General features: G+C 45.6%; 1 protein-coding gene across 1 annotated transcript; it reads right to left on the reverse strand.

Annotated features, from left to right (window-relative positions):
- Positions 1-686: 686 nt before the first annotated feature.
- SENP2 (SUMO specific peptidase 2) lies at positions 687-19,172 on the reverse strand. The gene is made up of 15 exons (XM_074153616.1): positions 19,001-19,172; positions 15,794-15,849; positions 14,044-14,174; positions 13,026-13,092; positions 12,416-12,494; positions 11,745-12,057; positions 10,245-10,348; positions 6,311-6,377; positions 5,457-5,606; positions 3,993-4,124; positions 3,375-3,578; positions 3,181-3,260; positions 2,137-2,221; positions 1,320-1,415; positions 687-749 (listed from the first exon to the last, which is right to left on the reverse strand). The coding sequence occupies exons 1-15, from the start codon at positions 19,141-19,143 to the stop codon at positions 687-689; spliced, it is 1,770 nt and encodes a 589-aa protein (XP_074009717.1). The 5' UTR covers positions 19,144-19,172.
- Between the last annotated feature and the right edge of the window lie 2,164 nt (positions 19,173-21,336).

Consider the following 21,336-nt stretch of genomic DNA (forward strand, 5'->3'; position numbering starts at 1 on the left):
ATAGGGGGTGGAACCCCAAACAATCTTAACCACTACTTCTTAGCCTAAAGAGGAAAATTTGTGTGCCTGCAGCAGTTTCAAATAAGTTAAAAATACTTATCTTTTTTTCACCTAAGAAAACTCCCTGGAGACAGAAAAAAAACCACAAACCAACCCCAGCGACGGGGGGTCGTGCTGCAAATCAAAAGATGGTAAATGCTTTCTTTCGATGGTCATCACAAATCCAGTTTTAGGAACCAAGTAGATCGTAGATATTCCAGAAACAGAAGGAAACTCTCTTTGAGGAAGCTGTAGCTCAGCACATTGTTGTTGGGAAGAAAAGTCCAGGTAACGCCACTGTCACCACCACCACAGATGAGTCCCATTTGTCCATGACGTGGCCACGTGCGCTGTGAGGTACGAGTGTCCCTCTCAACGATGGAAGTTCTCAGCATTTGCTCTTAACCGTTCCCTTGGCCAGGTCACATCCATCTTTCTGGCTTGCACTTCAGGTGAATTAGCTTATTTCAAAGAGAGTTACTGTCTCCAAAACAGGGGGAAAAAAACCTAATCTTAACCACTACTCCTTAACCTAAAGAGGAAAATTTGTGTGCCTGCTGCAGTTTCAAATAACTTATTAGAAAAGTAACTAAAATAAGAGCTAGTCACCCTAAGGTGATCACAGTGTTACTCTAGTAGTGCATGTCTCACAGCAGCTGTTGATGGATTATTTCCCACACCATCTTCCTGCGGAAGTAAGGCATGTGGGTCTGAAAAGAAAAGAAAAACCCAGTAAATACAAAGTCACAGCAGAAAGAGGCAGAAAATGGGCATAAACACTCAGTTAATTCTTTAATATGAAGTTCCTTTTAAGAATTGTCAACACTTGCCTTTTGGGTACAATTGTTTCACCCACACAGCTCCTGAGAAGGTGACATGACAACTCACCAACCCCAGAATTCCTTCACTACACACTGGCCTACAAGCGCTTTAATAAAAGAGCACTGCATTGGAAAATAACCAGTGTCTTAACTGGTCAAAGGGTGAAACCTAGTTCTCCAAAAGATGCAAAAAGGCCAGACCTCACACACCCACTGGCTGCAGTATCTCGCCCAAGAGGAACTTCAGTAGGAGCTGGTATCGGATGCAAGGATGGAGACCACAGCTCTGCCCTGCTGAGGCCGCTTTGACATTCCAACCCCAGCAACTCTGTCCCAAAACCGGAGAGAGGTACAAAACCTCAGCCCCTGCCCCAGACGCAATTAACAGCTGCTGCGTAACTTCCCTGGCTCTTTGTCTCTGTGCGAAAGAGCCTGGAGCTGTTTATAACCTTCACCCACCTGCGTGAAGTTCATCGGTTTGTCTCGGGAGATGTAATCTGCGTATTTGCACGTAAAAACGCCGCAGTCGCTTCCATTCAATTGCTGAGGGATTTCCTAATGAATGCAAAGAAGATGATGAATTTTCCTCTATCTTAAAAGAAAAGCAATTTGGAAGTAGCTCACGTTACCCCCACCAAAAATACACTAACCAGACACTCCTGAACTTGCATAATCCCAAATAGCTGCTCCCGAACACAAGGAACAGACCCAATTAACTGCCCATCAGCCTCCCCTCTGCTTTATATACTTGGATGTTACAATCCAAATTCTTGGCAGGCTGATGAGGGACAGCAGCCTTCCTCCCTGTAAGGTGTCTTGAGGCTTCACACTGTCTTTCTAAAGCGACGTTTCTCAAATCCAGTCTTTTGGTGCTGCTTTTTACTATTTACTTGTTGAGAAACACCAGCTCAACCTTTCGCTTCGTCACATGCCTGGATTTGTGCTGCAAACGAGAAGCCTACGCTCTCCGACAACAGCTAAACAGATTTTTACGTTTGACTTGGGAAATCGGGGCAAAGCCAGATTCACCTTAACGTGGCAGACTAATTTAAAAAAAAAAAAAACCAAACAAAAAAGAAAGTATTCAGCCAGCAAGGAGAGGCACTGCTTAAATATTTCATCCCAGCACGGTTTCCCGGCCCACTTGTTGATGTGGTACCATAAGAAGATACTTATTGGCTGTTCTCTAAAGCCCTGGTCTTATTAGAAAGTGTGTTCAGAGTTTCGTGACACGGAGTTATGGTTCACATCTCAAATCCAAGTTGTTCTCACTTACATGTGGTGCCATGCTGTGAATAGTCCACTCTGAAATATTCAGCTCCACGTTTCTTTTCTCACGGCTTTCTTCTTGCAGGTATTTGCTGTTCAAAACAAAACAAGAACCCACTCTTCATCTCTGTAATTTAGGCCAACCAAAAACCCAAGCTGCTGAAGGATCACAGGAAGACGAATGGCAGGACAGTTAAAACGTCAGAGGATTCTCACAGCAGCTGATTTAAGGCATTTGGAGGAAAAATCCAAATCTTAAATTTACAAACACTGCGAGAGGCTGTGAGCTAACGGTTAGGAATGAGATCAACAATTCCAACAGGGACTTCCACAAAAGCCTAAGTTCATTGCTTAGTAGAGGTTAAAACACCCCAAATCACATGTTATCAGAGGAAGAACAGAAAAACCAAGCAAGGAATCATAATGCCATAATTCCACTGTGTGCCTGAACCCCACACACTGCCTGCGCCTCCGGAAGACCACCTACAAAAGCTTTTGGGCCAATACCTCTGGCTGAGGAAGTTCCCAGGCCGCCAATGGCTGGAAAAAAAATATTGGATGCAGACCTGTTCTTACAGCCTTTCCCAGGCATCTGCTGTTAAGTGGTGAGGAGAGCACCCGACTAAACCAGCACTCGGTTTGTCTCTGTGGGGCTGCTCTCCTGCTCCCGTCAGAAATACAAATAACACCCAGTGGTATTTTGAAACACTTCTTCCCTGAAATTCTTCCCTCTCATCAATAGCCCAGTTTTATTGATTACTAAATCACGTGTGCCACGGGGCTGTCACTTATTTGTCTGTGCACAGAGTGGGAAGGTGGCAGAACCCAGGCATCCAAGATCCTGGGTGAAGGGTACGGTGTGAGACTAGATAAGCAGTCAATGTCAGACAACTCGCAGGAAGCGAAGCCAAGATTTCTGGTTTGTTATTTACAATAAATGTGAAAACTTTCTTGTTTTCTACAGGAAATGTGCAGTCGTGTTAACAGGGACAAAATCCAAAAACCTTCTCATAATTCACAACATAAAAGCAGTGACTGAACGGTTACTTACAGCAAAATTTGACAAATAGCGTCCCCTTTTTGTCCCATTGAATCAAAGTATTTGATGATCTTCTCTCTGATATCTATGACCTGTTAGGAAAAGGTGACTGTTAGACAAAGCACAACCTCATGCTGTGCAAGCTTAAATGACTTGCTAGATTTTTCTCCCCGTCCAATTCTCAATAAAAAGCCAGTTTGACTCACCGCTAGTGTCCAGTGCAATCTCAAGTGAATGGGCACTAAGATGATGTCCTGCTTGAAGAGATCCACATTTCTGGTCCATCTTGTTACCACTTTGTAGCCCTCAGAAGACAGTTTGGAATAAAAGAAAGTACTAAAAGCATGGACTGCTGGATATCCTTCCTTCTTGTTTCTTTCCACCACAAGACGCATGTAGAAATTAATGATCTGCACCATAAAGAGTACATTTGAGATGTAAAATAAGACACTAGCTTACCAAATGAAAAATACAGCAACATGTCTTTTGTGGCCACCCTTAAGTACGCAGCGGAGAGAACTCCAGCCTCAGCTGTCAGTTTTTGTTCTGAGAATTTTGCACTTGGTTACATCTGCAGTTTGATAAAAACACCTGCCACCCACTCCAATAACCTAAACTAACTCCTGGAAGCTGCATAACACAAGAAGTAAAGGAACTTCCAGAAACACTAGACCCTTAAGTACCTAAAATAAGAACTGTACAGAGATTTCTAGGCTCTGCAGTGGAGGTCATCAAATAACTTTGAAAAGACTTCTGTACATGGTGAAGGGGTACTTTTAAATAAAGGCTGAATTAGAATATCCCTGTGCTGCAGCTAGTTTTACCTCATCATTTAGCCAGCAAAGGTTCCTTAGGGTGTGGATGTCCTCACGAGTGACCTTTAGTTTGAAGGCACTGCTCATGATCTCATCTGGCTCACCTTTGCCAAATGCGGCAATGACCTCTCTCTCCATGGCCTGAAATGAACAATTAAATGGGGAAGGACTTGTGAAACAGAGCATTGAGCATGCTAACCTGCGGGCAGCTTTCAACTGAAACGCGGCCTGGAAACGAAGCTCGGGCGACAGAGCAACTGGCTTTGCTGTTTTTTTGCTAAGTTAGCAATAGCACTTTCGTGTTGGTTGGTTTGTTTCAGCATCCTGACTTTGAACTTGAGAGCCCAGGTTTGCTTCCGTTTGTTTTCTCCAAGGAAGCTCAGATAAAACAAGCGGATGAGCAAACACGCTAAAGCAGCTGAAAAATGAGCAGAAGTACAGCAAACACCTTGCCCACATGATGCTGCAGCCCTCGCAATGCTGAGGTTTAAGCCAACCCCAGCAGGCATTAGCTCCTGCAGCTAAGTCAGGAGCCTGAAAGAATGTGAAGTTGGGGGGACTTCAAAAGGAACTGAAGTAACGGGGAAGGGGGAAACTGAGGCAGCTACCCTGGAGTCAGGCAATCGGAAGTCCAGTTTGTGCATGCAACTGGCTGCAATTTGGATCTTTCCATCTAAGTCTGCTTAAGGAATGCAAATAAACCACTAGGACTGTTAGTATAAAATACTCTGATCTGCAATAGCATCTTCTTCTTGGTTGAATCTGGGCTAGCAAGGTAAGAAAAACCCCTGGTTTTCCTTGTACTGAGCATCACTCTGCAGACTTTGTAAACTCTGGATTTGCTAGCCCTTTCCAAGTCAATCCTCAACAGGCAAAAAAAGGCGGTGCTCAGTGAGACTGCAATTCCGAAGAATAAAAGCAGCCAAAATTCATACAAGCAGGGGAACCTGAACTCCCCCTCCCTTGCGTAGCGTAACTAAGTTAACTCCCGTGACCGCCGCTACACGCAGTGCATCCACGACTCTGTGAGATCCTGAGGATGTACACAAGATGCTCAGGTCCCCCACAAGCAACGCAACACCATGGATCAGCAAAAGCTTATATTTCAGGTTCTGTCTCCATGGTAGGTCAGGTTAAGAGGCAGATCCAATATAACTGCACGAATCAGGTTAGCACTGCTCTGGGAGACCGTTGTTAAACCCAGACTAATTTTTGTCCTGGTAAGGGAAGCCCCACAAACCCTCAGGTTAGCACAACTGAAGGAGTGCATGGAGCATAATGTGCTTAAATCCTTAAAACCAGCTTTAGTGCTGACCCTTGCACTGTGAAGTCACAGCTGCAAATGCTCTGTAACAGGTTAAACGCAAGTTCTTAAGATTTCAAAAAGCCTTAAGAACCACCTAAAATAAATGGAGTTCCTTCCAGCTGTTTCCCAGCCCTCTGTCTCCTCTAACAGACTGTCAGCTACGGTACCTCTGTGAGCGGAGTAAAATGTTCTACTGTTTTTTCCAAGCTTGGGAGTTGCTTTTTTTCCACATCAAGGGCAGGTAACTTTTTGGCCCGACCAGGTGCCAGACGTGCTTGGAATAATGCATCTTCTGAGATTTCAGCTCCAAACTTTTTCTGTTAGACAAAAGGACGTTAAGATACCGATCAAGCACGGATTTTTTTTTTTTTTTTTTTTTTTTGCTAGGGGATAGTAGAGAAAATCTTGCTCATGTATAAATCTGGAAGGGTTTTTGTACACACATCCAACCAGCAAACTCAAAAGTTACTTTTTATCGGTGACTGCATTCCAACTGTGCACCCATGTAGTGCTGCACTCAAAACTGAACGGAGGCAAGGTGTTAAGAACCCCGGCAAAGCCTCCAAATGCAGGTATCAACTTGAGATTGACATTAATATTTCTGATTTCCATGATTAAAATTTTATTTTTGATCTCAATCCTGACCAGAGATGAAAGTCAAAGAGATGTACTTTCTATCTCACAGAACAAGACAAGACTAAAGACACCACTGAAGTCTAGCTTTGCGGGTCAATGAAGTCTGTGCAGTAAAGATTTTAAGGCTATACCCAACAAATTAAAGGGGAAGAACAAAAATAGTATAGTGCAGTGTGCTCATAATAGTCCAGAAACAAAATTAATGGCAGAAGAAAACCCTTTTGCAATAGCACTACTCATGAAATAACGCTCCCACTTTCCCAGGGAAAAACAACCTGGACAAATACATACATTGTTAAGTCATGTGAGTGAAGAGTGCAAAAATTCCTGATCACAAATAGCTGTATTTTCCTAAAAAGGGAAATAATGAATAACACAAGCTTACCCCTGCAATGGCTTGTTTCACTGGTCTTTCCTGCTTCTGAGATTTTTCTGCTGGTGGGGAGGAGTACCTGCGAGGAGAGGGAGAGAGAAAGAGAGAGAGAGGTGAGCTGTGTATCTGGACTCTCCCATGTAAACTCCCAAGAATTCACCGTCTGCATAAGAAATGCTTTTCCAAGGCTGATTCTGACTAGCGCCTCAGTTGCACACATGTGACTACATGGTCTCAGCTTCCAGCACAATTCTTTCAGAGCAGCAAAACTGGGATAGAATGAAGAGCTGGGAGCTTTGTAAATTATTTTTTTTTTTCCATCTACACGCACAAGGCTCCTTTTGTTTCTCGTTATCAGTTTCATTATTTGGAAAACAGGGAAGCAACCAGCCCTTCCTCTATCAAGTGCTTTGTGATCTACCAGTGATAAATACTGCATGCTAGGTGTTATACTGCAAGGTATGACATGAACGTCTGCAACTATACTTGCATCCAAATATAGTTAGCTTACGGAAACTAAGACCAGCACATTGAATTAAAAATGGGACAGCTACAGGATGTTTACTTGCCTTCTATAGGCTAGTCAAGAGAGTGACTATCCCCCATTTGGAGAGGATTATCATTAAAACCACGCAGACTCTGAAGAGCAAACAAATACACAGACATTAAAGTTGTCCATATATATATCCCTTCTTCAAAACCAAGAATTTGCATTGTCACCAAAGACCCCCTTTTTCAGGAGGGAGACCTACAACAGACTTTCGTGGTATTCTACGCTTCCAGTCCAGCATGGTAAGAGTAGATATCACGAGCTTTGTCAAATGACTTCAGTTAGTAGTTAAATCCGCAAAAAAAAGGCAAGAAAATGTTCCTTTTACTTGAACCCATCATACTCTATCAGTTATTTTATTTCCTTCTCTCTCGTCGAGCTTAGGTGAGCCACTGACAATTTAAGCACAGAACAGTGCTCCACAACTAAATATAGCGCTGGTGTTCAAAGTGGGGAGAAGAACAGGGACAGAATTAGCTAAAAAACCGGACTGCTGCAACTGAATCTCTTCTCTGCTCCCATCCACACTTTCTCCTCTCTCATTTAGGGGCAGGTCACTGAAGAAGGATGTGTGCATCAGACTGCCAGACGAAATCTCTCCCTGTAGCTGCACTTAATACAACCAAAAACCCATTTCCCTCGACAACACAGAGCCATCTGAGCTCCTAGTCCTCCCAGCTTCCTTTTTTGGCTCTCCTATTCAAACCCAAGGCATCCTGTAAGTCACAACGACGGCCTCAGTCCCACCAGGCTTGACAAGCTCTCTAGCCCTTACGCTTAAGATCCTAGTTTCAAAGTGAATTAAGTGGTTTGGCAGAAAGACTCACAAGCAAAAATGGATTCTGCAAATCCAAGGACAACTCGGTATGGCCCCCACTCCCCGCCTCACTGCCTTTCTTCCCACAGCAAAGGCCACATCAGCAGAACCCTGTTTGTCACACAGCATGGCTCTAGCAAGGCAGCTGTGTTTGAGATGCAACTGGCTTGAGAGCAATTCCAGTGCCACAAGCTAGCTGCTCCTCTTCCACAGCACAGCACATCGATAAATACCATTTGTCATCTTCTGGCCACTACTGGAGGCTGAAAGAAACACGCACACAGAGCCAGAAGAAACAAGAACCGTGATTAAAAGAGACTCTACCTGATCGTGTCATCTCTTGGAGACGACTCTGGGCAGCAAACATCTATACATTTGATACCTGCAGAGAAAAGCAGTGATATGAAAACAATAAGTCCACTTTCAAAAGCCATCAGATGTATGTAGCTCTCAATTTCTGGGTGATAAATACAAAAAAATATTTTAAATGACTGTATGATTGGGAAGTTTGAACTCCGGCAAGCAGTCTGAACTTTGAATATCATGTGGGAGTGTATAGGAAATGCCCTGTTTTGATTTGAAGTCTACATACAAAGTGGAACAGATTTGAATCATGGGGATACTCACTGGTCCTTGGTGTTGTACATGGATAGACATCTTCTCCAAGTTCTGGTTCTTCCAGGTAAGTCATCGCTGGTTCCTTGGAATAGGCTTGAAAACTTTGGTGCAGCAAAAAAAAACAACAGGGAAGAATCAGAATTTGTATAGGTAGGGCATTTGTTATCAGTGCATACCAATTCACTAGAAAGGATACATTTTAGCCGTACACAACGGTCTACATTAGAGTCTGAAGCCATGGTTAAAGCAACAGAAATATGCAACGTAAAATTAAGCTGTTTAATCCCTTGGCAGAAACATCCCATCTCCTGCACTAGCTTTGTGACCAAATGCAAAGGGCATTTCCATGGGGAGTTTATGTTCAGAAGCTCGGGCACACCGAAGGAATCAAATTTTCTGTCTCTTCAGAATTTCAAGAGAGACCAATCAATTGTGATATTTGTTTCCTTTACCTTTTCACCAGTAAATCAGTGGCTTCTTGGATTTTTTCTTTAAAAAGAAAAAAAAATATTCTTTGCACATCCTACAAATATCTGGATTAACCCGAGGAGGACATTTTATTTTACGGGACAAGACAGAATTCATTTCAACCATCCTGGACCAATTCGTCTCAATCTAATTATTAAAGATTATGCTGACACTGAGAATGCAATGTCCATGATACAGGTACTTCTGGGACATTTTACTTCAGACATGCTCTACTCTGAGCTCAGGGACTATATACTCATTAGCAGTTGGAGTTTATTAGGCACGTTCCCCAGGAACACTCTCTGGTTTAGCTTCATCTAAAAGGAACCTGTTTCACATGCTCCAGGTCTGCTCTGAGATACAAGCCAAACCACAACAATCAATGACCGGGGAGATTAGACACTGAAAGCAGGGTCTTGACCCATCCTAAAATGCTACGGCCAGTGCACCTAAAATTACACGAGATACTGTTTTCCGTATCATTTTCATGCACCAGAATGTTTAAACATGATACGCTGTTCTGAAGCGGTGTGTTCACATATTTTTCTAGCTGTGAACCACTGAGTGGAGACAGGGTTTTTTCTAAGCCTTGGTAACAACCCATGTTTCACAGCATTTAAAGGGAACTGCAAGAAAACACGGCATTTTCTACTGTCTTACCGTGCAGAAAGGCATGCTGGAACTCCAGCATTATCTCGGCATCACTATTTTACATGAATTAGGCCCCTTCTGCACAGCTTTGAAGAGTAATTATTCCACTAAGATAATGTGGATTATATTTTTGTGGTTTTTACTTGTGTCATTAACTTTGTGCAATCTTTTGATACAGTTATAAGATATCAAATATACTCATCACTGGTAATATACGAATCAGAGTAACACACAAGCCCCCCTTGCAGGTTGCTTAATGAACTGGAATTCTACACACAAGTGGGACTTTGGCCGCTTAATGTACTGCAGAGAGAAAACTTCCTATAATTCGTGCGGGAAGGACATGGGGAGGTAGAAAGGAACAGAGAAAATTCTGGCATTCCCTGTGTCTACCTGAAGTTTCACATTCTCAGATAAAACAGGATTCCTGAGCAAGGAAAAACTCATCGGTTGCAAACAAGAGGAAGATAAATTCTTTTTAATGGTGCCACAGAATAACCAGTGCTGTATATTTTTATACTAGAAGTTACAGTGCCAGCACGAGAACTAGATACTACCTTTCTTAAAAAAGAGAGAACAAAGGAGTATCAGAAAGAAGAGAAACACATCCATATCAACAAAGGAATTGTCACCTTTAGAATATACATTCAGAAAATATTCACGCTTCATGGTAGGGAACTGGAGGGGGGTGTCGGTCTTTTAAAAATTAGTTTGCCCTGACACCTGCCTTGGGACACTGTCCAGAACTCTGAGAGTAGAAAAGATTAATCCCCCTCCACTTCAATATATAACAGCTATAAAGTTACCACCAAAAAGTTAAAGGTTATTTTTCCTATAATTACTTGCGGAAGCTTGTTGGCTGTGGATTAGGACGGCTTCTAGGATATTTTTCCTTTGCCATTTCCACGAGTTGTTTATATTTCACCTTTTCTCCTCGCTGAACATCCTAGCACAACAGAGGGGAAAAACAAACAGATTAGAACCACTGCATACGAAGCAAATGTTTGACATCTAGACATAGCAGGGACTGCACAGGCTGTTCCCAAAATGCTGGCACATTATTCAAGTTTACTTTAGCAGGAATTCGCACACCTTTGCTTTGTGTTAGCCCTGCTCTAGGAGCTTGTGTCCCACTATAAACCTCAAAATTCCTTCTGCAACTGTTTCCTCTTCTGCTGTGGTCTGCACCCCTTGCATAATAATTCAGGCTAATATGCATTCCTGTCAATATACATAATGATTGGGCGCTATAAGTCCCTGGGGTATCTTAATCATGCTCCACAGCTTGCCGCCTTCTCCAGTACTTCGGCCTAAGTTCTTCTCCCATGTAAGCTAGATTTATCAGGATTTTTCCAGTAGTTGCTTCAGATATTGGAAGGACAGGACCAGGGAAGACCTCTCAAACAGTCCAGTAAGGAAGGATTATCAGCAACTGAGTGGTTTTTTTGCCTACACTATCCTTTTTGGGTTGCTATGTAAAGACCACAGTTGAGTGAGGTTAAGGACAAAATAGTGAAACAACTCTGCAACAAATACACACTTAGTGACAAGGCAGTACAGCTCCCCTTGCAGGTGAAACTGGCTGGAGGGTCCTCCCCCGGTAGACCATTTCCCTGAAAACGGTTTAAAATTCAATCTTTTGGCAACAAAGCACTGCTCTCTTCCAAGACTTGATGCTTGTAAAGGCAAATCACAGAATCGCAGAATATTTTTGGTTGGATGGGACCTTTGAGATCATCGAGTCCAACCAACAAAAAAAAAAAAACCCCAAAAAACCCCAAAACCAAAACCAACAACAACAACAAAACCCACCAAAAAACCCCAAACAAACAAAAAAAACACCAAAACCAAACAAACCCCCCCCCCCCCAAAAAATCCCAGAACACCAAACACCAAAACCAAACCAAAACAAACACCCACAACCACACACCACACCACCCACAAACAGACACAACCCAACAATCTCGGGCACTAGAGCATGCCCTGAAGTGCCACGTCTACACGTTTCTTAAATACCTCCAGGGATGGCGACTCCAGCACCTCCCTGGGCAGGCTGTTCCAGTGCCTGGCCACTCTCTCAGTAAAGTAATTCTTCCTAATATCTAATCTAAACCTCCCCTGCCCCAACTTCAGACCATTTCCTCTGGTCCTGTCATTATTCCCTTGGGAGAAGAGGCCAACATCCACCTCTCTACAACAAATCAAATGCTATATACTGATTTTCCAGAAGTATCCCTTCAACTTCTCCAACTACACCCGCTGCTACTTCAGCATTTACGTACAGTTTTGCTGTAACTGCTAAGTTGTTCCATTTCAAAAGACAACCTTCCCACCCAGCGTACCTCTTCAGCAGTGCAGAGAGGCCTCCCCATTTTGCTGCCTTCCGAAGTGGTGGATTCTGGTACAGAGAGCTCCTTAATGGGTGGCCTTGGTGCTAAGGTGCTGCCTGAGGCAGGTTTGGTGCTCTGCTTGCCATTCTCGCTTGTGCTGAAAACATCAACGGCAAAAGAAATACTATCAAGAGAAGATTCAAATATGCACCTCCTGACGCTAGCTCCACCACAAGCTATTTCGTAGAGCGTGTACACCGATGATGACGGAGACAGACACGAGATGTTTACAACTTTCAGATGAAGACCTGCTGTCTTCAACTGGCTAACGGGAAGTACAGAGAAGTAAAAGTGACAATCGGAACAACCGCCTTGAATACACACTGTTGTTTGCGACCTCAGCCTCTTTTCAAGTGCAACACTTCCTCTTACCACAGACCTTTAATCTTTATCTAATCTCGTGTGTCTCTGGATTTAAAGAAAAAGCTTAAAATTGCTTAAGCTTAAAAAGCAGGTGGAGACCTCCCTTTGTATAGCAACTCAGCGGAGTTCCAGGATACCTTGAAAAACTATTGCTATGTGGACACAGATACAAATGTTGGGCAGCACAGAGGAAGTACAAGAATGAAAGTGAAAGGCAGTAAACCTTTCAGAGAAGTCAAAGAAAACAGAAGGATTTTTACCTCAGACATGGAATCGTCTTGTAAGAAAGGGGTAGTGTTTCCTCAAGCAAGTAAGCATTGGTTCCACAAGGCATCTGACCTGCTAGGGAAAAGCATAAGGCATCAGTAACTGTAACAGGATACCGAAGACTTTTATGAGTTTACAGTAAAGAGCTCCACCAAAGATAAATTTTCATTTTCTCTCTTATATCATAATAACATTTGTGTTATGTCACTTTAGGATATTTTCAGGTTTTCAAACTGGCAACTACAGAAAGTTGTGCACACAAGGTATTGCCAGCCAAAACCTGAAATAAAAAAGGGTTATCAGGATCTACTACCTAAAATTTAGCATTTAAAACAATTTCCTTCTGGCAAGCTAATAGTGGATGTATCAGAACTGAAGGACTGCATCCAAGGCAGCTTTTGGACTAAGATGACAAGATAAACGCCTGGCTCCAATCCCAAAGCGATGCAGGGAAGAAACGGAGTTCACACTCAAGTATTCCTAGACTCTACCTTAGTATTGTGCCTGCAATAATCCCAACATAACTCCAGGGGTACAGCTGTATGGTACATGACGTCGGTAGGGTGAAAAAGAAACGAGTTTATAACTTGATGTCAGTCTTACCGATTTGTAGTATTTCTACGTCTAGCGTAGAAAATCTTGGTCTTTTAGCTGAAGGCTCAAAAGAAGTCTTAAATGAAAAGAAAAAAAAATGAAAACAACGTGAGTATAACCCAAATGTGAATCCAAGCAAACATAAACTTCCTGAAATTTAGTCAGCTCTGTTATGACTTGGGGACCATGATTTATTGGTTCAGATTGCAGAAGAATGCAAATCTTTGCACCATCTCTGACAAGTACACTTTAGTTTTTTAATACAGGCTCTCCTACCTGCAGTGTTTGAGAGTGATTAAACCAGTACATGGTGGTTTAATCACTCTGTGAATAAGACACATGATTAAAACAGTACAAGTTTTATGCAGTGATTACAACAGTACAAGCTTGTCACTGAGTTATCACTCAGTCAGCTCCTAAACATTCCAAAGTGTGATAGTTTAGCCATTGAAAAATATATTTTGTACAAATAAGAGTTAATGACCCTCTCGGGAACGAATAATCAGAGCACAACAGTTTCTTACTCCTCTTACCCTATGGGGCAATAAGAAAACTAGCACTACACCTTTGAACCAAACTAGGGAGTCAAGCAGTCCGTGACTCTTTTTTACAGAGCCAAAGTCCTACAAGAATTCTCTCCTGGCCTGGTGGATAATGAACTTAGCAGAAAGGGGTTTATCCAGAGGAAGTATGCTGTTTTTCTTGTAAAGTAGTGTATTTGGATTCAACCTACAAGCTTGAGAAAGAGAGTAGCAGCTTACAAACACACTAAAACCATAAACTGGAACGACTGTAAAGTATCTGGAAGACAACAAATGTTTTGCTCCTTCCTCAGCTACAAGTGCTAGAGCAGTGTACGCAGGCGTGAGGAAGGCAAACCCAGCACACAAGAGCTGCCCGCTATAAATGACGAAGAACCACCTACAGGTACAGGCTCAGAGCAGGCCCAACTTCAAGGCACATTAGGGAGAGCCGCTCGCTCTTTCATCTCACACAGATTCTACCTAATTTCAAAACCCTTGCTGACCTCGTCCGCAGACTCTGTGGTGGGAGCATCATCGCTGACTGAAGGCCTCCGGCGTTTAGTTGCCCTGGTTGGCAACTTCACCTGAGTTCTCACTTCTTCAACTTTCTCTTCATGCTCAGAGGTGATGTGATCTAAAAAAGCAGAGACAGGCCATATAAGAACATGATATAAAAGGGGATTAGGATTTCTATTTGCATCAAAGCCCATCTCCTTAGTCCCACCAAGAGCAGCGTAACCCATTTCAAGTTATACACCCTTCGGCCAACAGCAGTTGGTGGCATTTTTTGTATTAGCTGGCTGAGCAGCCCTTGAGAGCTGGAGCTCAAACAATAACCCACCCATGAGTCTGCCAGCCAGATCTCCAAAAAAACCTGCTTTGGGGAACATTCCCTGTGTCCAGAGAAGCAGCACATGGTGCAATTTATCTTCCTCACTCCCTCCTCACATGCATGTACTCTTGCAGTTTATTACGGGTCACTCTTGTCTAGTTGAGAGAAACTGTTCACTGAGGTCTAGAAACCAAAGCTACCCAAGCCCGTTCTTCTCAGTGTTAAAGAAGCAGAGATGTGCAAGCCCTCAGACAGTATCAACAAGCCAGAGCTGTCTCATAAGGGGCTGTGTTGGAGATTAAATCATAGTAGACAAGAGCATTTGTTTGAAAATAAGAGAATGACGCTTTAGCAGACAAGGGCATAGACGGTACCGCATTCTTAGAAGCAGATTTGGCCTGCTTACTAAGAAGAGGGAATTGTTCCTACCAAGAGTTGGTCATGTTGCTAAAGGGAGAAGGGACAGGGGAGCAAGATACCAATTTGACATATTTTTCAATTGGTTTATGCTCTTAAGTCTGAAAAACACACTAAGAGTTCAGCAGCCCCTACCATCCCCCTACAGGGCAGCATCGTTTGCCAAGCACTAACTAGGAAGCTCCACATCCCCCCGCAGAACCTGTGCCGGGAAATGTCATACAGCCTAAAGAGCATCATTTCTCCCTCTTTATCAGTAAAGATGAAAAAGGGGAAATGGCCATCTCAAATCATGACCAATGCAGCTGGCATCCAAAGGCACCAACACGGCTGCAGGCAGCTGCGTAATTTTACCCTTGAACATTTTGTGGAGGGGGTATCAGAGAAAGCCTCACCGAAGAGAGCACTTCTCTACCCCGCTGTTCTCTCCTCTGCCTGGCCTCTGCTGCATCTCCATCCTTCTTTACTCACCCTTCCTCTATCTTTTCAAAACGCCAAAATTTTCAGATTCAGGCTAAACTTCTGTTTTCAATTCGGCTTTCCCCCTCCACCCCCGAGCCCACAGAAATACCATTTTTCTCTGCCTGCCATCAGTTTAAAGTTACCTTCCTTCACATCCCAGATTCTAAGTGATTTCTCGTAAGACGTGCGGGTATTTTGAACCCACAGAGGTACATTGCGAATAGAGAGAGGAGGGAGCACACAGCTTTGATTTAAAATACTCTTTCTGCTGCCATGCATGGGCTCACCGCCCGAGATGGGGGATACCTCCTGCTGGCAGTAGAAGTATTGTGCCCTGCCACAGTCAACACAGATATCATATATAGGGCTAGGCCCTACGACACACCCTCAAGTCACTGGGCACACAGATGGCCACAAGGAAAGAACAGCTTGAAAAACCACAGTTTCAGGAACAACGACAGAGTAAAAAAGCCAGAGTTTTCTAAGGTACATGAAACCTAAGAAAAATCAGGCATCTTAAATACTTCTGTAGTGCGCAATACCTGATTTTCTCTTTTTTGCTGGAGGCTTGTCAGGATCGTCCACAGGTACCCAAAAGCTGGGGAAAGAACAGACAGAACAGTGTTTTGCAACCACAGGTAAGCTTCTGCCAGGTTGACTTCCCTTCACAGGGCCCAAACTTCCAAAGTTACTTTACATATCCCAAAGGTTTCCCCCTCCAAGTGCCCCCGGGATCATCTCAGACATACACACCCCCCAACTGCCACCGCTGAGCATCCCTCATCAACGCCCCCCAACCTCTCCCAGTCAATGCACTGCTCACAGAGGGCTAATTACCCCACTACAGCATATTAGGCCTTTTTTCTCGTTCTGTCAATGTTTTCTAATGTATTATGTTTGTTCCTATCACCAAAATCTTGCTTAAGTTAGTACGTAAAGTATTCCTCTTTCCTGAAGGAAAGCAGCATACCAGAGGTTACTAAACCACTTAAAGAAAAGTCTAAGTAGGACAGGAAATAAAAGGTGGGAAAGCAACTCATGCATACGCCCACTTAAATAACTTACTGCTAAATCAGTGCTCCTGAACTAGTTCTTGAAATGATTCTTAGCTGCACCCTTTCTTACTAAGCGTAAGTCCAAGTACTGTATCGGTTGATAGCAATGATAAAATCTAATTAAAAATTTTGCTTTGGGAACAGAGCACAAAGGTGGTTTCTAGTTGTTGTTTTTTTTTTTTTTTCCTCTATTTGCCCTGCAAAGTGCCATGACAGACAGCAAGGATTCTTTGATCTTTCTTACACAAAACAATTACTTTTAAACTGTTATGCCCCTGAACCCTGCTGGTATCATCATTTCTGGACTATCTTCCATCTCTATCAGGAACACAAAAAGTAACTGATATCCTTAACGGCACCGTTCATACAATATACAGAATACTTGCTATCACTATGCTATTAAACTCAGGCAGAAAATACTGCGGGGCAAGTGTTAAAGGCAAATACACTCCCATAAAAATGCGTTCTTACTCAGCATATTCGATATTTCAGAAAGGAAAACTAAAGAAGGTAAAATGTTTGTACCCTCCTGCTCAACTTTTAGCAAAAGTTAACTCATTCCGAGCTCCTCTTCAGCGAAAACTTTCCAGCATCATTCTTCTGCAGGGATAAAGCACGATTCGTCCGCCTCAAGCCTACGTCCTGAGACAAGCCTGTCCTGATAAATACCTGACTGCGGTTTACAATAACTGCTTGTGAAGAGAAGCGCCTCTTCCTCCAGCTTTACCAGAACACCCAACACCTGTGAGAGCGTTGTTGTGCCCTTTTTTTTACTTTACCAACCACTTGGAGGTTTAGAATTAGTTTGATCGCAAGAAAAGATGGATTCTCTCTTGGTAATTCAGAAATAAATGGGGAAATCTTCAATGTTCTTAAGTGGGCATGGGCAGGGAACAGGGATGAGGAAAAGGGAAGGCAAAAATAAATCCGTGTTTAGCTACCTCTGTCTCCAATAGGAATACACAATCCCGTGAGGAAGTTAAACTGTGTTACTGCAACTGGGGTTTTGCCAAGGGCCTGGGAGAAACAGGTAAGTGCACAGTGTTGAGTAATATTTGAAACATGCTGAAAAAACGGGCCAGAAAATCAAAACAAATTGAGGGAGGTCTCCATGTAGAGATGCGTTCATGTCCACACTCTAGAGTAGACAGCATCTATTTATGGCCAGCATTTTACTCGTCTCCTTAGCAACAACACGAAAAAAATAAGGTATCAGGAAAACTCAAGAACTCTGTATACAGCATATAAGCTCAGGCCCTTTTCTTTTCGAAAGCTCCTCCCCCACCAGTGCTGAGGACAATTCATTAAGATTTATAATTTAAATTTGTAAAAAATTCAAGTTTTCACCGGTTATCCCCCCAAAAAAATTGCACACTGTGCTTCAGTGGTGCAGTACAAGAGTAGCTAATGTTTATCTATTTTCCCGACCAGTATCACCACTCATGCCCGGAATTTTTAATCTTTCTATCATGGGAAAACCTCAAGTGGCAGAAATAACAATCACCCTTTAGTTTAGATCTCCTTGAAGAGACTCACACAGGGGAGCTGGGAATATCTTTGCCATTTTACAGCATATCTCAGAGAGCACTGTTGGAAAACTTATTTTCAGCAGGACAGCTTCTGAAGCTGTCTAACGCAGTTTCACTTGGATTTCACCCTAATTGCTTTGCCTGTCACTCCCAGTGATCTCTTAGCAAAACTGGGTGTCCTGGTCAGGCCATGACATGACAGTCTGCAGCATCTACAAAGGCACATTCTTCAGTCTGAGACTGTGCTCTGCACAGCAGCTGTGAAAAACTACTCGTGCAACAAGTGGCTCTTTCCAGAGGACATTAACTTCTCCCATTCACTGTGGAACATGAGACACTCAGCAGAGCCTCCTGGAGCAAGTTTCTCCCAGAGGCAGCAACCATACTCCCCAAATCATGGCACGTAATTCATACGTTCCCTCTCTTCTGAGAGACACAAGCGACAGACACAGAGATGGCTTAGCCATCTGTCACTGGGAGCTCTGGAGTGCCAGCAATGGTTAATGTCTGGGAAGGCACCCCCCTTTCTTCCACTCCACATACAAACCCCATCCCCATGCCACGACTTTCCTTCATCCAATATATCCCTATATGTATATATACTGTTCCCTGCTCCTTCAACACTCGAAGTCTCCACCCCTTTTTTTTCCTTTTCAACCCCCCCCCCTGTGCAGACGGAGAGCGAACGAGGGGGTGGGCTTGCCAATGGACTTCTGGGGAACATCTGGAACCCACAATCATCTCAGCATCACGAGTGAACAGCTCCGATCGTGGGCACAGGGCAACCCGACAGCGGCACGAGCCACGGCTAGACACACAAGCCAACAGCCGGGCCAGAAGGAGGGGTGCCAGGGTGGGAGAGGGCGGTGGATGGCACTTGAGAGCCCACGCCGAGCTCTGCCGCCCCGGAGGGGGGGGTCTGGGCGGGCAAGAGGGGCCGAGCTCAGCCCAGGAGCGTGGGGGGGAACCCCAGGGCAAGACACCACACTGCATCCCAGCCCGCAGAGCGACTAACGGCTCAAACCCCTCAGGCCGAGGCGCTGGGGCCAAGGCGCTGGGCGGGCTCCCGCTCCCCCCAAGCAGGCCCCGGGGGGTCCCACAGGCCCCAGAGCCGTGGCAGGCCGCGGTGGGGGGGGGGTGGGGTGGGTGGGTTTAGCAATGGGACGGGGCGAGGCCCTCGGGCGGCCCGGAGGCGGCGGGGCGGCTCGCTGACCTGGGGGGCGGCCTCTTGGGCGGCGGCGGGGCCGGCGCGGGGCGGCGGGCGGCGGCGAGGAGGGCGCCGAGGGCCCCCAGCAGCCATTGGTACATAGGCCCCGGGCCGGCCCGCGGCGGAAGTGCGGCCGGCCCGCGCGCCCGGCACCGCCTCCCTATTGGCTGGTGGGGAGCACCCCCCTCCCCTAGAAAATGGAGGGGGAACGGCGGGGGCGGGGCTAGCGCATGCGCGGCGCCATCTTTGTGCTGGCTGAGGGAGCCGTTAAGGGCCGCCCAACCGACTGTTTCCTCCTCCCCTCCTGGGCTGGGCCGGCGTCGTCCCGCCCACCCCGCCTCTGTCTGGGCGAGGAGCTTTCCTTCTCAGAAAGCCCCGAGCCGGGCCCTGGGCGGACGTGGGGTTTCGTTAGGTCCTCCTTGGCGGGGAGAGGCCGGTCTCCCCTTAGGGAGAGAGGCCCCGCAGAGGCCCGAGGGGAGGCCGCAGAGGCCCGAGGGGCCACCCTGGCCTCCCCTCCGGCCTCCTGTCCGGCTTCTGTGGGGCCTCCGAGGGGCCCCACGGAGGACCTAGAGGCTGGAGAAGCCGTTGCGCGTCCGGGAGGAAGGAGGCGGGCCACAGCGCCCGGCGACGCGAGCTCTTGCGCGCCCCCTCCTGCCTCCTGTCCCATCAGGCCGTGAGGGAGTAGCAATCCCGGGCTTACCCGGCCTTCTCCTGATCGCTTGCCCGACGTTTTGCGCCCCTTTTCTGGGGAGCTCCGGTCGCTTCGCCCGCTTGCGCCATGGCTACACCGCGACTGAGGACGCGGACGGTACGTTCGACGTTCGACCATTGTAACCAGGTAGCGGCGGCCAACTGTCCACCACCGGCAGCCCTGCTAAACCTGCCACTCTGGGGCTGGCGAGCAGGCTGGCGAGTGTTGGGCTGGCTCCTGGTGGGCTTGGCTAGCTCTTAGAGGGCAATTCTTTGCCCTGCAAAGGATTTACCTGCACCTTTTAATACGGTGCTTCCCGATCATTTATCAGCTGTTGCCTCTGAGGTGGAAATGTGTAGGTGTTGCTGTAGCCACGTCCTGCAGAGACTTTTCCACCTGAGTGAAAATAAATTTCTAAGTCTAAGAGGAACAAACTGGGCAGATGAAAGTGCTCAGGGCAGGAGTTATCCTTTGGGGCAGCCCTTGTCACAGGAGGTCCAGCTAGCTTTTCACGCCTGCAGGAGAGTCTTAACTGATGGTGGTGCCTGGTTTAATTAAATCAAGCTTCCTCATTACTTTAGGAAGTTAATTACTGCTCTGCTTATGCTTCAGGGCTTTGGCCAGGGAACATGCCCCAGTCCTGGAGGTAGAAGTGCGATGTGGCAGTGAGCTGCAGGCAGGGTGGGCGGTGGAGGCAGCCCGGCAGAGGGCACGGCAGCCTCACACAGGGCCTGCCCTGCTCCTGCGGCTTGGAGATGCTGCTTCAGTCGGCTTCTCCATCAGTCTTCTCTCCCCATCCCGAGTGCGTTAACCAAATCCTGCAGCTGAGAGCTGGAGTTGGGGGCAGGGTGTGCGTTTGAATTCCTGGGTAAGGTATAAGATGCAAGGTTTTTCTCAGTTCAGCTCCATCAAGACAAAACTCATCTGCAACACTCCTGTTTCTATCCACGGTGGAGAGAAAGCCAGAGCACTGAACCCACCACACAATATTCTAGGAAAGGAGGAAGGAGGATCTTTTAGGGAAGTGGTCTTCCCTGCCTGCAAGGCAGAGGTGGCACACATGAGATTGCACAGCTGCCCTGTGCTGCAGGGCGATGCCAAGGCTTCTCTCCTGCCCTTGGACCCCCAGCCCTGGGCGCAGGTGTGGACCCAGCTCTGGGGCTGAAGGATTTCTTCAGCAGGCACGTCCCCCACCTCGCAGTATAACCCACCACAGGAGAAGTCTTAGGGTTCAGAAAAAGTATGAGAAATCTTCTCAGGGAATTGTGTTTGTTATTTTAAAGCAGCTCCTCTGTGTTTCCTGATAACATCACTTCCTTGTCCTCACCAGGACAGTGATTTTAGTGCTGCTAAATGATTTTAAAGCACCGGTGTGAAAGGCTTTAAAGTACCTGACAGTGATGGCAGGGTCAGTGCGATTGCAGTGCCCATCCAATGTCCTCTGCAGCCTGAAGGGTTTGTGCCAGGCACATGAGGATGGTTAACGTGGAGTTATATGATCTGATTTCTTTTTGTGTGGTGTTTGGTGTGATCTCTAAAACATCAATAACCAAATACATTTAAGAAGTTACAATTTCATTAAATTAATGCCACTGGACTGAGA

Source organism: Numenius arquata, chromosome 9 (genome assembly GCF_964106895.1).
Source record: "Numenius arquata chromosome 9, bNumArq3.hap1.1, whole genome shotgun sequence".
NCBI classification, from domain to species: domain Eukaryota; kingdom Metazoa; phylum Chordata; class Aves; order Charadriiformes; family Scolopacidae; genus Numenius; species Numenius arquata.